Below are 15,193 nucleotides of genomic sequence, written 5' to 3'. Positions count from 1 at the left end.
CAAGGACCATGACATTTACAACTCTTCACTGCTTAGAGAAAGTCATAAAGGAAGTTATTGCTCTTACACTGAGGTGTCATCTTAGACATACCTCTGCACACCTACACATCCTCTAAGTCTCTAACCTAGAGCCATGTTTAACATGATAATTTTACCCAAAGTGACCTATGCATGGGAATTTTACAGTCAGTTATGTTTCTCAAATGCATTACCTGAGTTGAGGTTTTGATTTTTGACCAGCTCAGCATTCAATCTGGCTGATCTTTACCTTTTATCTCTTTCCAAGGGGAAGTAAGAGAAACAGTTTCTTAAAAAATATCCAGTGACCAGTTGAAAACTGTGTCAGAGTAAAGTAAGGGATTTGTGTAGATTGATAGGGTGGTGACCGTGCTTTTATTCGACAGATATCACTAAAAAAAAAGTTTCCTTTATTTTTTGTGTGGGAATAGACTGTTTGACGAGGGCTGTGCCCAAAATTAAAAAAATAATAATTGTTTTATACTTCTTTGTTCTTTTCTCTGTTAAGTTCAGATAAAATATGAGCATCAAATATGGCCAATGTTTATTAAAAAGACAAATGTGTTTAAATTTTTTTATTGAATGGAAGTTTTAGAATGCAAAGTGTGTAAAGTATAATGTTTTCCTCTATAAAAATAAATTACTTGCTTTTCTTTGATATACATTGGATTTAAAAATCAAGCATTAACAGTGAGAGTACAATGCTGATCTTCAACTCGGATTTTATCTTCATTACATTCACTGCAATATGAATAAGAGAAGAAATGCAATCTTGTAAATACTGCTGGAGATTAACTTCTAGTGAAGCCGCCATCCCTCTTTAACAAATGAAGCAAAATAAGTTTAAAATAGAAAGTGATGTCCACAGACAAAGACAATGTTGATGCGTTTGTCCAACATATCCATCTACAAACTCACATAAGTCTGGTGCAGAAATTTAATGTGAGTTTTGTCCATTATGTATAGTAAATATAGAAGCATCACGTCTCCAGCCCTGTTGTTGTGGTTGTTGCCACTGACGTTGTTCTGGTTGCTCCTGCTGATGTTGTGGTTGTTGCCACTGACGTTTTTGAGGTTGTTGCCACTGAGGCCATTGACTGTGTGGTTGTTGCGACTGATCATGTAGTGGCTGTTGCCACTGTTGTTTCTGTTGTAGTTGCAACAGTTGTTGTGGTTGTTGCTGCTCTTCTTCTTCTTCCTCTTCTTCTTCTACACCAGCAGACAACTTCATGATTAAGAAACACAGGAGGCCATTGAAAATTAGCTGAAGGTTTGTGAAGAAGAGAACATTCTCATAAATCATTTTACTGTCAGAGGTGCCGATGATGTTGAATAGGCACTCAAGAATAAAACTGGGGAGGAAAACAACCAAGAAAATATACATGGCGAGTGCCGTGATCAGTTTCTTCTCTTTGGCAGGTGCAGGAGATGCAGCTGATAATCTAAAGTTTATAATGACACCCAAAGCCAACCCAATGGTGATAACTCCCAAAACGTAGATGGCCACCTGTTTTACAAATGCATAAACAGGGGACAAAACACAGATCAAAATGGAAATTACTGTTAAAAAATAGCACTGTTTGGATTCGCTTTTTGGATGAATAAAGCAATGCAGGCACCAAGCAGAGGTCAGGAGATGTAAAATCACTCCATATAATCTGGTCAACGCCCATGTGACTGAAAGCCATGAAGAACTGCAAGAGATTCCACAGTCGGAGATAGACTCAACATATCTACTTCCTACACTTATTCCCATGAAAAAATTTACAATATCCACGCAGATCATATAGGTAAGAGGACAGCGGATGTGCTTAATGAGCCTGCGCTGATAAAAGAAAACGCAGATATAGGTAACCATGCCCAGCAGAGAGGTGGACAGAAGAATTCCTCCAGCAAAATTGTGGTCTTCATAAACACCTGCTCTGGTGTTCCCCATTGTGTGATGGTATTAACTAGTTGTATGGACCTAATGGAGGAGACAAAGTAAAAGAGAATTTTTTTTCTATTTAAAAAAAAATGTTACATGACCACACATAACTTTCTATAATCTTTTCCACACCGGTCAGACATTTCATGTTAAAAGTGTTACAATGCAGATTGACAAATTCATAAGAGGAATTATTTTATGTTTAAAACAATGGTAAATATAACTATACAGCTTGGGTCATCCATGATGCCACTTGGACACAATGTCACCATTTAAAGATTAAATTCTGACATTTTTTTTTTCTCAGTGCCTATTGTACTACTTTTAATGTATTTGCTGTCATACCTGAATTCGACATATTTGTTTTTGCAAATTAGCCTATAAAACAACTTGCTGAAGACTGCAATATCTCTGCTCAATGCTTCATTGAAATCGGGAAAACTAAAAGTTATCCACAGCAAAAATATTAAAATCACCTCAACACATATTTTTTAGAAATTAACAAAACACGTTCAACATGTTTTTCTTTTTTATCTTCACACAATGCATTATGTTCATTGTCCAATTTTCATTGCACTGTGTAAAGAAATGAAAAAAATTATTACTGATTACAAGTGATGAAACTGCAAAATGTTTACTTTTCACAGATGTCATCCAAATACATTTATCATCATTAAAAGAATTAAAAGTAAGAAAACATTCAAAGTGTACTCCTACCTGTAGGTACTGACCATCTGTTGCCAGGCAAAAGCTTCTGAGTGACAAACACGTCTCTTTGTTCAGTATATTTATGGCACTGAAGTGCCTTGTAAAACCCGTGGCACATGATTTCCAAACACACCCACTTTTAACGATGAATTTACTTTGAAAGCAGGCAACACTCTGAATGCACGTTTCTTTTTGGTGAAATGTGATCTAACTTTGGTCACATTTCTTTACACTGAAATTCACTTCATTTTAATTGTGAGGGATTATATGATGATGGGGCAGCACAGTGGCACGGTGGTTAGCACTGTTGCCGCACAGCAAGAAGGTCCTGAGTTCAATTCCAACATCAGGCCGGGGTCTTTCTGTGTGGAGTTTGCATGTTCTCCCCGTGTTTGCGTGGGTTCTCTCCGGGTACTCCGGCTTCCTCCCACCGTCCAAAGACATGCAGCTTGTGGGGATAGGTTAATTGGAAAATCCAAATTGCCATTAGGTGTGAATGTGCGAGTGAATGTGAGCGCGAATGGTTGTCTGTCCCTGTGTGTTGGCCCTGCGACAGACTGGCAACCTGTCCAGGGTGTACCCCGCCTCTCGCCCTATGACAGCTGGGATAGGCTCCAGCGCCCCCCGCGACCCTGAAAAAGGATAAGTGGAACTGAATGGATGGATGGATTATATGATGTAAAAGATATAAAACGTTTGCACTTTTTATACTTTTATTTAAGCCTGGGGAAATCTGCTGACAAAGTATGCAATAAAAAAAATAGTGCAGAATTTTATAAGATAATAAAATCTTCTTGCCACATTGATTCAATTTGCATTATGCAACATCCATCATGTGAAAAACAATGCCAGATGTAACAAATATGATTGTAATCCTAGTCACGACACGTAACACATCGTACTTGAGACCTTAAACAATTATTTCATGCCTTAGGCTTTAAAGGATTAAACATTGCTTTTACCTGGAAAACTTTTTTGAGCCACTTTTGGGGTGGAATGCTCAAATGAAAATGGGTGGTGGTCATTTTCATGGCGAACACAGCTGGGTGGTTTCACCTGCAATTTTAGGATAAAGATTTAGTGCTAAAAACTATCTAGTAATGTAAAGTCTTTTTGCCTGATAATAGCAACAAATATATTAGAGAAGCATGGCACACAACATCATTGTATTTGCACAGCTGATGCTCATGACTCAGCTGTGTTTATGAGCATTAATTAGGATCTTGCTCTTACTGGTCATGGGTTCTCTCCGGGTATTCCAGCCTTCTCCCACAGTCCAAAGTCATGCAGTTAGTGGAGCTGGGTTAATTTGAGATTCTAAATTGCTCATAGGGGTGAATGGGAGTGCGAATGGTTTTGTATCACTCTATGTTAATACTGCATCGGACTGGCGACCTGTCCTGGGAGTACCCTGCCTCTTAACCCATGTTGCTGGGATAGATTCCAGCTCCAGATCATTTGTAACCTTCACTAAAGACTTTTCAGTACTGTGATAAGCTCTGAAACCTGACTAAAACTCTTCATATAAACTATTCATCTGCAGATGATCAGTTAGCGGGTTTAAAACTAGTCTTTCAAGACTTTTTAAGATAAAAAAAAGTCTTGAGTCATCACTTGGCTTTGTCAAGTGATGACTTTTTAAACGGTCAGATTATTGCCACCTTAAAGGCCTGTGGTATGTAGCCTATTAATAGAGATAGATTGATCATATTTGAAGTTTAAGGGTTAATTAATAATAGGATAATTTGAACAGTCGTAAAGGCATGGGAACTAAAAGATGGAGGAGGAAGTCAAATTGATTGAGTTGATTATTGAAGTTCAGAAGGATCAATAAGACAGGACTCTAAATAAATATCAACAGTATTGAAACTAGCTATACATAATGACACTGTCTCTATTATGTAAGATGATTGTGAGTAATTTTTTCCTCTAATTGTTAACCTTTCATTTATTAGGAAATTCATGAAGTCAGTCATTAAAGGAATACTCAACAGATAGTTCAGCTGAGCGCTGGCTCTTTGCTAGCCTTGCTACAGTGCTGAAGGAAAATCTGGGATGGTTCTCATTTTCTTCAACAAACAACAACAAACTATTTTTCATGGATAAATCAAGATGTTCTAAAATGGTGAAATAATATTTTCTCTCAAGTTTATGCTTTAAGGTGTTTGAGAGTTATACCAGGGAGTCAAGTATTTCTGACTTGAGGTTTTCTCTTTCTAAGGAGCCATCACTTCCAGAGCCATTTTCAGTGATGATGTAACCATATTAACAAGATAATCAACTTCTATGGGAATATGTCTTGGAATGAAAATGTCAGGACTTCTTTAGGTTCAGGGCAGGGATAACTCAGTAGGTAAAGTTCTGCCCCTGTGATCGGAAGCTCAGGGGTTCAGTTCCCCTGAATAGCTATCCTGAGGTACCCCTGAGCAAGGTACCGTCCCTGCACACTGCTCGCTGCGCGCCCAGTGGCAGCCCACTGCTTCACTGAGTGAATGGGTTAAAAGCAGAGAAGAATTTCCCCACGGGGATCAATAAAGTATACATTATTATTATCCCCGAAGCTTCTTCAGTTCTAAGAGCAATTCCTGAAGAGTCCCAGATTTTAAACCCTATGAGAGCGTCCCCCCTAGCCACACTTATTCAGTGTGGCTAGAAGATTTATACAGAAATACTGTGGATAAATGTGCAACATATCTACATCTGCAGGAAGATTCTCAATGAATTACAGCACATATGCAGTAGTGAGTGGTGCAATGCGGAAGAAATGATATGCATGTAACTGTCCTGTGTTATGACATTTGGAAGGAATCTCCGAAATCTCTCAAAATCTTTTAGCTGCAAAACTTAATGCATTGCATTGATTTGTCTCTGCGCTGTTTTTCATTAACAAAAAATTTTCATCAGAATAAAAAGGGAATTTAATTTGTGCATTTGTGAAGACGACCCCACTCAACCCTAACCTCTGCATTGCATTCATTTAATACCCTGCAGTGTTATTGTGTTATTTCTTAGATTTGAGTGAAAACCAAATTCTTCTTGTAGTTGTGTAAGGATATACAATACTAATAATGTAGGTACTGATGATACTAACAACGAATATGACGTGGGCATAAAAAAAAATGATGTTCTGGGTTGTTGCATAGTTTAAGCACAGAAATGAACTGATATGATGTTATATTGAAATCTAATTGACTTTGGTACAGTGGTAAAATATTTACCAACTACAGTGCTGTCTCATTGTTCACCACTGGAGGGAGTCAGACACAAGTGTGTGTGTGTATGTGTGTGTGGGGGGGGGGGGGGGGGGGGGGGGGGTTACTTTTAAGTGGCCCACAAAATCTAAGCGCTGTTGTGGGCTCGCCAACACCTGTGCAGTGTGTGTTGTGGTGGCATTCAAGGATGGAGGCCCTGGTGTTTGTTGAAACTAGCTCTTGTGACTTGGAATGTCACCTCTCTGGTGGGGAAGGAAATGATCTAGTGTGTGAGTATGAGAAATACTAGCTAGATGTGGTCAAGCCTCAATGCATGGCTTGTGCTTAGGAACCAAGGGAAGGGGTGCCGGATTCAGTTCCTGAGTTGCCCTCAGTCAGAGGCAGTGAGCAGGGGTGGGTATACTTGTATACACCTGGCTCCTCCCATTGTCCTCCCATCACCCCGACTCAGATGGCTGCCCCTTGTTGAGCCTGGTTGAGCTGGTGGGGGGGGGGTTTTCTTGAAAAAAGTGACTTTCTACCGCCCCACTGTTGCCAAGTTAATGCATATTAGTCAAAGGAGCTTGCAAAGAAAATTGTCTGGACTTCTTTAAGTTGCTTGAAGATGTTTCACCTCTCATACGAGAAGCTTCTTCAGTTCACTTCTTCAGAACTATCTGATTTGCAACAGGAGAACATCTGTGATGTCATATATGTAAAGTAGATGCACAATGTCGAGTGACAAAAGTTCTGAGTCATCCCTCAAGTGACTGTAATTACATACAAAGTTCTAATAGAAAGGTGGATTTCACTTTGCACATTCAATAATATTTAGTTTGGATCTTTACAAGTTTATATATATTATTTACAGGTCTACATATCTCATTTTTAAGTAACTGTTTTTAAGGCTTGTTTTTGTTTTGTTGTTATGTAATACTAACATAATATGTAATAAATAGAGTGTGGTTTTTTGTTGTTGTTGTCGTCTTTTTTCTTCTTTTTTTTTTTTGTAGGGTTTGAGACAAAGCAAATAAGGATGATTTTCCATTCAAACAACCTCCTGTAGTGGACTGCAGCCATATTCAAATTCCTTCTTGGTATTGCCAGGATGTTCTGCAGCCAAGAAAAGATCACATAACACAGATAACTAAGCATAGTGGCATTTCCTTAAGCCTTTAAGCCTTTTAATTCTTTCACAGTTATGTGTTAGTGACTCTATTAGATATGATGGCAGCTGAAACCAAGCAGGGTAAACTAAGAATGAATCATTTCTGGGCATAATGCAGCATAACTAAGAGAGGACTCAGAGCCACCTGATGCAGCCCTAACTGTATGCTTTATCAAAAAGTAAAGCCTAATCTTAAAAGTAGAAAGGGTGTCTGTCTCCTGAATGCAAACTGGGAGTTGGTTCCACAGAAGAGGGACCTGAAATACTCTAGGAACCACAAGAAACCCGCAATCTGAAAGTTAAGTATAGCTCTATAATGGAGCTTAAGAAGAGTCCGGCCTGATTCTCTTACAGTATAACAATCATAATAATAATAATAAGTACAGTAACAGTAACATTAGTTAGTGACTAAAAAGCCCTGGTGACTTTTCTCTGTTTCTCATATAAACCATTTCAGTGCCTCATCTTCAGCTGCAGGTCTGAAGTGGAGACTGCAGGTCTCTTTTGGGAGCTGGAACAGGCCATGTCAGAGGGTTTCTTAAATCCAGTGGCTCGCTTGGAACCCCAGTCAAGTAAAAAAGTAACTGTTACCAAGTACTATCACCTAACAGAAAACCCTAAAAGCCGTGTCAAGCTGACACAAGTAGGTACTGATAGAAAAGGGCTACCACTGTTTGTCTTTCCCTGCACATGTGCGCTCCACAAGTATTAATTCTCAGTTTAGATTTCTGTAGGTCTTGGTTTTCAGTGTCTTTTGTACCTTATATTTCACGTTTTGGATTGTCATTACCCGCCAGATAAAGTTTGAGTTTCCCACAGCCTGCCTTTTTTTTTTCTGTTAGTACCTACTCAGATCAACTTGGCACGGTTTGCAATGGTTTTCAGTGTTTTGCATTAGGTCATAGGTACCAGGTACTTTTTAGTACCCGTGGCTACAAGCAATCCAAGCAGATACTAAAATGTGACGTAGTCAAACTGCATGCCACCAATTGGCTGGCCAGTAGCGTCACTCGATGAGTCGTGAGACAGTCTCAAGATAGTCCCCCCCCCCCCCCCCCCCCCAAAAAAAAAGAAAAACAGCCACAAAGCACTTGAAAGCAGTGTAACCAATTATCATGAAAATCCAAACTTACAGTCATTTAGTGGTCATCTTTAGAAGGTCAGTGTTGATAAAATAGCATATCAATTATGATTCACCTCGTAAATCATGGCACCCTGCTCTCCTCCTACATAAATTGTACATTATTTTATGGTCTTTATAGTTTGTTTCTTTTCTTATCTCAAGCAAAATGAAGTTCATTTAGTTAATAATGGTCTGTTTCATAGCCACACAGTAGTTGCAAATGAGTATAGGAGATAAGAATGACAAATGCTCAGGTGAAGTCTCAGTTCCACAAACCAGTGATTTAGGTCATGCTAACTGCAATTTTCTGCACAGTCAAGCCTGCCTGTGACCTTTGCCCCTTATACAAACTTGTAAAACTTGTAAACTATTGTTCTGGTTCCTTGTGATTGTAAGCTTCTGTGCCATTAATAAATCACTGAAATGCTTATGTGCAGTTTGTTGTCTGCCTGTCCTTTTCTCTTCTATGGTGTACACATAACGGTTCAGGGTTCTTTTTATACAGAAATACTGAATATAAATATGCAACATATGTCTACATTTGCAGGATGACTCTTCGTGGATTAGAGTACATGTGCATCTTATTGAATTTGGAAGAAAACTTGGCAGTGAGAAAACCTTGTAGCTGGGGAAAAATGTAAATTTCAGTCTGGATCTAACCCAAGGCATATTACAGATTCCACTCTTCTATGGGTTAATATTTTTAATTACCAGTGAACTGTGGGGATTCATGTGTACTTTTCTGAAGTCAAGCCCAGTGAACTTTAAGCTCAACACATTTTAACTATTTAATACACTGCACTGCTGGTGTAGCATTTCTTAGAACTGACTGAACTAAACTGAATTCTTCTCACAATGTGTAAAGATATAAAGTAATAATGATGCAGGTATTGATGATGCTAATAATAAATAAGAATGGATATGATGAAAACAAGGTCAAAAATCAAAGATATTATGAAGCCTGTTCTGGGCTTTTGGTTAGTTTTGGCATAGAAATGAATTGTTATCATGTCATATTGAAATATAATAGACTTTTTGGCACAGTAGTTATATATTTAATGTCACTAGCGCAGTGTCAACTACAGTAATTCTCTACAGTGCTGTTCAATTGCTCACCAGTGGAGGTAGAAAGACCCCAGTGTGTGTGTGAGTGTGTAGGTGTTCGGGCAATCAGTATGTTATGGAGACAAAGATCTGTTTCCAATACGGGGACCTGTTGCAGTCTAAAACCAAAAAACCATCTCCACATGAGAAACTGAGCACAGGATTTGTCACAGTCCAGAGTCTGGTGACTCCATGCAACAGTGCTAACCACCGTGTATATATATATATATATATATATATATATATATATCTGCTGATACTGAATATGATTAAGTATCAACAGATACTTAATCATATATCACTTAATGATTACAAACAGCACAATATTAAAATTTGATGTTCTTAATAGTTCTAGTTAGACTTGCCTGAAGACTGTGACTGGCTCTTTAAATATCTTATGGCACACCTGTAATCAAATATGTTTCAGTGTCTTCATAAATGCTTTGCATAGTGTGTAAATAAAAAGACCTTCAGATTTACAGGAAGCTTTAGAAACAAAACAAATTGGTGGACTATATCAGGGATGTACTCAGGTATGTCTCTGATTATAAATTATTTTTATAAATCAAATATTACCTTTCTTTACTTCTTGGTACTTGTTGTTACTGGTTATGAAATTTAGTTTTAAATTGTAAATGGATATGCTGTAGTTTAGAAAATTGAGTTTAAGGTTGCTGTTTTGCTTCTTTTCTTTCCAGACTATTTCTTCTAAGCTATGGGTCATAAAACTGTCATTTGTGCAGGTACGTCCAAGCAGTGAAAACTCATTTTTGTAAATTATTTTGAAGAATGATAATAAAAAAAAGTAAAAAATGTTTAACTATGTTCCAGTTCTACTCTTAAAAACTCATTACAAGAGAAAAACACCCAACATTTGCATTATTACATTAATGATGTTTGTTGTTTTTGTTTAAAAAGCATTTGGTGAAGGAGTTGAAAAACTGCATTGAATACTATACTGAAAATATTATGATTGAAAGATTTTTGAAACAAACACTAAGATGGCTCTATAGGCATTCAAATGCTGCAATCCTGGAAGCATCTTTTCTGGGTTGAAAGAAGCAGTGGCACCTAGTCACAGAGATTTTTAGTTTAGCTTAGTTTAGTTTAGTTTAGTTTAGTTTAGTTTAGTTTAGTTTAGTTTAGTCGATCAGTTCTAGTCATTCTACTTTTTTTTTGTTGCAGGAATTTTCATAATGCATTTGATGACCACCACCAGAATTGCACTGCTTTCAGCAGGTTCCAGTATAACAGGTAAGTAAGCATGCACCTCAGCAACCTAATCAGTGTTTTGTTTTTTTAAAGCACATTTTTGATCATTGATAAAGTCAACTGGATTTCGTTACAATTGTATTGCACATGTAATCATGGAGATTATTGGGTGATTTGTAATGACACTCTATCAATACATTATCATAGTTAAATGGAAATTGTAACAAATTTAAATTAGTTCCATGTGTAAGAAGTCTGTGAGTTTACAAGTGATTATTTTATTACTACTATATTTATTTTTACACTTTTGAGAATTATTGTGATGGGGTTTTCGTCACAGAATGAAAAGCATGTAAAACATGACTGAGCTATGAATCATCAAAAAGTGAAATAGTAAAATTAGAGGTGGATAAAAGTAGTAAGATTAGTTAAACCCAAAAATTTCTTTTTTTTATTTCAAGCTAAGAGGACACAGTGAACTAAATGATTAGCCAGCATTATTTGCTGATATGTTTGCTAACCTAGTGTGTCCTGAGACACACTAGGTTAGCATTTTCATCAGATTTGCCACAACCAATAAATATTTTACAATTCTAGACTGCACTCATCCAGGTTGGAGAACAAATTCTCAATAACAGATCGGGATATATGTGCAGGCCATGCGCTGACTTTATTAGGTACATCTTGCTAGTACCAGATTTAAACCCATTTGCATGACTCATTAGCTCTTGGCTCTTTGTGATGGAGCAGCAACCTGTCCAGAGTGTAACCCGCCCTTCCTATGAAATATGAGGATGTATGGATGTTAAAAATCACCTTAAATTATAATTTTGAAAAATGCATTTAAGATAATTTCAGTAGTAAGTATAAAATGAAATCATGTATTCTTTTTTTAATTAAAGGAACATTTGTTAGCATTTGCAAACACAGTACCCCAACTTTTAAATGCTTAAACCTTTGACCATTACAAACTCCTTATTTTCATCTCTTAAAACTGGGTACCCTCTAAACATTTAAACACACACACACACACACACACACACACAAATTGAATGAAACAATGCTGAGACAAGGTTATTTGAACAGACTGAAAAAACGGTATTATGAAATGAAACCAGTTATAGGACGAGACACAAAGCATATGTTTATTGTGTATTCCTGTTGGTAGGTTTAATTAGAATAGTCAGGTTTGTAGTTATGCTTGACAAACTTGAGGCTCGTTGTTGATGCAGTTTGTCTGTTTTCATTGAAGAATGAAAGGTTAACCTGTTGGGGTTTTTTTTTTTTTTTTTAGTACATCAGCAGTATCACTTCATCAATAAATCCCTGACCTGGTATGAGGCTCAGAGCTTCTGCAGATTAAAGTACACTGACTTAGCAACCATAAATAACATGGATGATGAAAACCGGCTGATCAACACACTGGGCAGTAACGTGACATCATCATGGATTGGACTCTACAATGGACAGATCAACAGGTGGCTTTGGTCTGATGGCAGCGGTATAGCGAGCTTCACCCAATGGAGCCCTGATGAACCAAACAACTCTGGAGGCAATGAGTCATGTGGAGAGATGTATGATAACGGCCTCTGGAATGACGCGTCATGTGAATTTGCCATGGCTTATGTGTGTTATGAAAGTGAGTAAATGACACAGTGATTTTTGTAAATGTAAACTGATGTAATTACACACAGTTATCAAAGTTAGCAAAACTTATAGGAGTTTAATATGAATTATTTGATCATGAATTTATAATGCTTATATCTTAAACTAGACAGGAAGTCTTCATCTGAGTGGCACACAAAATAATGGCATAGGCGTGGTTCTTTTAAATGTATACATATATATGAATACGTACTTTACACAATCAAAACAATTGAGGGCCTTGTTTTAATATAACCCCCCCCCACACACACACACACACACACACACACACACACACAAATAATAATAATTAAACAAATCACACTGAAGAGAAAGTCTTTAAGAACTTTAAGACCAATTCTACTAACTTCAAAATGAATACTAGTATTTGTTTTAACATCTCATTGTGCAAAAACTGATACTTTTCTTAAAAAGAAGTCATTAAAGTTCTAATTCTGTGTCTATAACACAATGTCCTGCTTATATGTATTCAATTCATTCGATTTATAAGGAAAGTTCTGGTTGTTATCCAATGTGATTTTTTTTGACGTAACAAAGCAAGCCTAAGTTTTCCATCAGTATTTATATGAACAAACGTCATGGCCTTGCTGATCATAAATCCGACTCTAAATCTCTTACCTGATTTCTACTTTTCTTGGCAGAAAAAAAGATGTCTAACTCCATTTTACTTATCTGTTATTTGTTTTTAGTTCAGCAGGATGGCAGTAAGAACTACGTCTATTACACACAGGGACAAACCTGGCAGAACAGTCAAGATCTGTGCAGACAGAAGCACACTGATCTGGCATGTGTGCATACAGAACAGGAAAATTTAGCGACTGGTGCATTTTTCAACTCAGTGTGGTTCGGTCTGTTTAAAGATTCCTGGTACTGGTCAGATGGAACAAAGACCTCCTTCAGGTACTGGCAAAGAGGCGGAAGTTATAGTGGAAACTGTGTTTCTGTGGAAGGATCACAGCAGGGACGCTGGGTACCAGCTGACTGTAACCAGAAAGCAACATTCATGTGTCAAGGAGGTAAGTTCCTGAAATACAAAAGTAATAAAGGAGTTCCTAGAAAAATGTGATGTTTTTAATTAGGTGTCAAAACTCGGATAGAAAAATAATAATATTCATAATAAGGATCGCAATCAACACAACAGCTTTCTTCTTCCTTTCCTGGATTTAAGAGCATGCATCAAGACAGTCTAAATAATGGCTGAGATTATATTTCTGTGTTTGTATTCTGCAGGTCTCAAGCTAAAGAAGATGGTCATAAAGATGAAGGTGCAGTCTGATGTGGATCTCACTGACTCTACTACTTCCAGTCTATTCCTACAGAAGGTACAAAAATAGCTTCAAGGGTCCACCAGGGGAAACTGGTTATACTGCAAGAGTTCATAAAATTACAGTAAACAGAACATCAACCAAAAACTACCTACAGAAAAAAATAATACCAGTATGCAAAAAGTCTTGAGTAGAGTCAAAAATATAATAAGAGTAATATTTTCAGTGAAGCACATCTGAAGCACTCTGTTATTTATGACATCATGAACTCATCCCTGAGATCTTGCTGTCTAGCAAGACTGTCAATTCTATTTTTATACATAATACACTATGGTCTGTTTGTTTTTGAAAGTAATAGAAACTAAATAAAAATATTTAAATTCAACACTTAAGTATCTCCTCAAAGTCCAACTGATGATTTAAAAATGGTTTAATTATTATAGTTATCTTAATGTTACACAGACAGGTATGAAGCTGTGTGCTAAATCTGGAGAGTATGTCAAACAATTATTTTCTTTGATCGTATTTTTCTTTTAGTTGGAAACAATCCTGAGAGATCAAGGGGTGACTGATGTCCAACTTAAATATGAACGTGTATTTCAACCTCAGTTGAACACCACTGAGAACGCGGGTACGAGAGGCCTCCCTACAGGGAGCATATATCATGCTAACCTTAATTTGAAACATACCAATCATTTTGTGCAAAGTAATTTAGTAAAAGAACAAACAAACAATCAGTGAAAAGGTTTTTTTCCTCTCTTTACAGGATGCTGAGTGCAGAAGTGCCAATGTCGTTTTACTGCAACATTAGTGGTTATAGTGGTTTGTAGAGCTGATGGATGGAAACAGATTATTTAAAGATTGTTGCTTTCCCCAGCAAATTTATTTACCCTATACTTGTGTAGTTCATAACAGCTGATGTATATTCTAACCTAAGTTATTAAGCAGAGTAAACTTCTTACAAACACTGGATCTTGTCTCCAATTTCCCCCTTAAGATTTTTGGTCATAATATTGTAACTATAGATGGGAAATAGTTATTATGTAATAAAATATTAAATATTGCATTAATTTGAATTCAAATTCAAATCACTGTCTAACTTTGCAAAATAAAGCACTTAAACGGCAATGTCCAAAGCACTGGAAGACACATTTTTCAAAGATCAGCTTTACAAAAAATGTATAATAAAAAGTTTGCTTCTTCCAGTCAGTCAAAAAAAATATTTATAGTTGTAACCAGACTGCTCTATTACCTTGCTAATGAATCCAGACAGCCACCTCTCTTAATTAAAAACATATATGTATATGTTTTCTTTGTTGTTTTGTTTTTTTAGATATCTAAAGTTATTCTCAGACTTGTCTGATGATGCAAGTCTTAGATGACACTTACAGGAAGATAAATATTGAGAAGTCAATCCAACCACAGCATGCAAAGTCGACTTGCACTGGATACTGCATTTGTCATATCTTTTATAACATGTTATAAAGTGAGTGAGTGTATCAGAGGGATGGCTAGGGTTGAGCATTTTTAAGACAAAGTTAGAGAAGCAAGACATGTACATAGGAGAGTTAGTGGATATTTTGGACAACTGATGTTGAAGATGGATTTTTTAATCCATTTTTCCTAAAATGGCTTACTTTACATATATCACCAAAACACTGTTTGAGATGACATTATGTGTTGTAACAATTTTTTGTGACTCCTTATTTCAAGACCTCGCAGTAACAGTTCACACTTTTGTTGTACAAACATGGGCAGTACAGAGCATGTCTGCCACACAAAAAGATAGCCCTGGCTTTGACTGCGGGCAAG

General features: G+C 36.9%; 1 protein-coding gene across 2 annotated transcripts in view; it reads left to right on the top strand.

Annotated features, from left to right (window-relative positions):
• LOC148104118 (macrophage mannose receptor 1-like) overlaps window positions 1-14,122 on the top strand; it is a 126,430-nt gene extending 112,308 nt beyond the window's left edge. The window contains exons 1-6 of one of the 2 annotated variants that reach the window (XM_087839273.1): window positions 9,955-9,982; window positions 10,425-10,493; window positions 11,746-12,090; window positions 12,806-13,132; window positions 13,347-13,438; window positions 13,919-14,122. In XM_087839273.1, the coding sequence (XP_087695399.1) occupies window positions 9,955-9,982; window positions 10,425-10,493; window positions 11,746-12,090; window positions 12,806-13,132; window positions 13,347-13,438; window positions 13,919-14,122 (1,065 nt within the window). Of the gene's footprint in view, window positions 1-9,954; window positions 9,983-10,424; window positions 10,494-11,745; window positions 12,091-12,805; window positions 13,133-13,346; window positions 13,439-13,918 lie in introns of those variants that run through there. The other variant, XM_087839272.1, reaches the window with a different exon arrangement.
• Window positions 14,123-15,193: the final 1,071 nt, after the last annotated feature.

Source organism: Neolamprologus brichardi, chromosome 3 (assembly GCF_056152115.1).
Source record: "Neolamprologus brichardi isolate AB-2024 chromosome 3, ASM5615211v1, whole genome shotgun sequence".
NCBI classification, from domain to species: Eukaryota; Metazoa; Chordata; class Actinopteri; order Cichliformes; family Cichlidae; genus Neolamprologus; species Neolamprologus brichardi.
The sequence above is the reverse complement of the archived record's forward strand: the minus strand, read 5'-3'. Positions and strand labels throughout refer to the sequence as shown.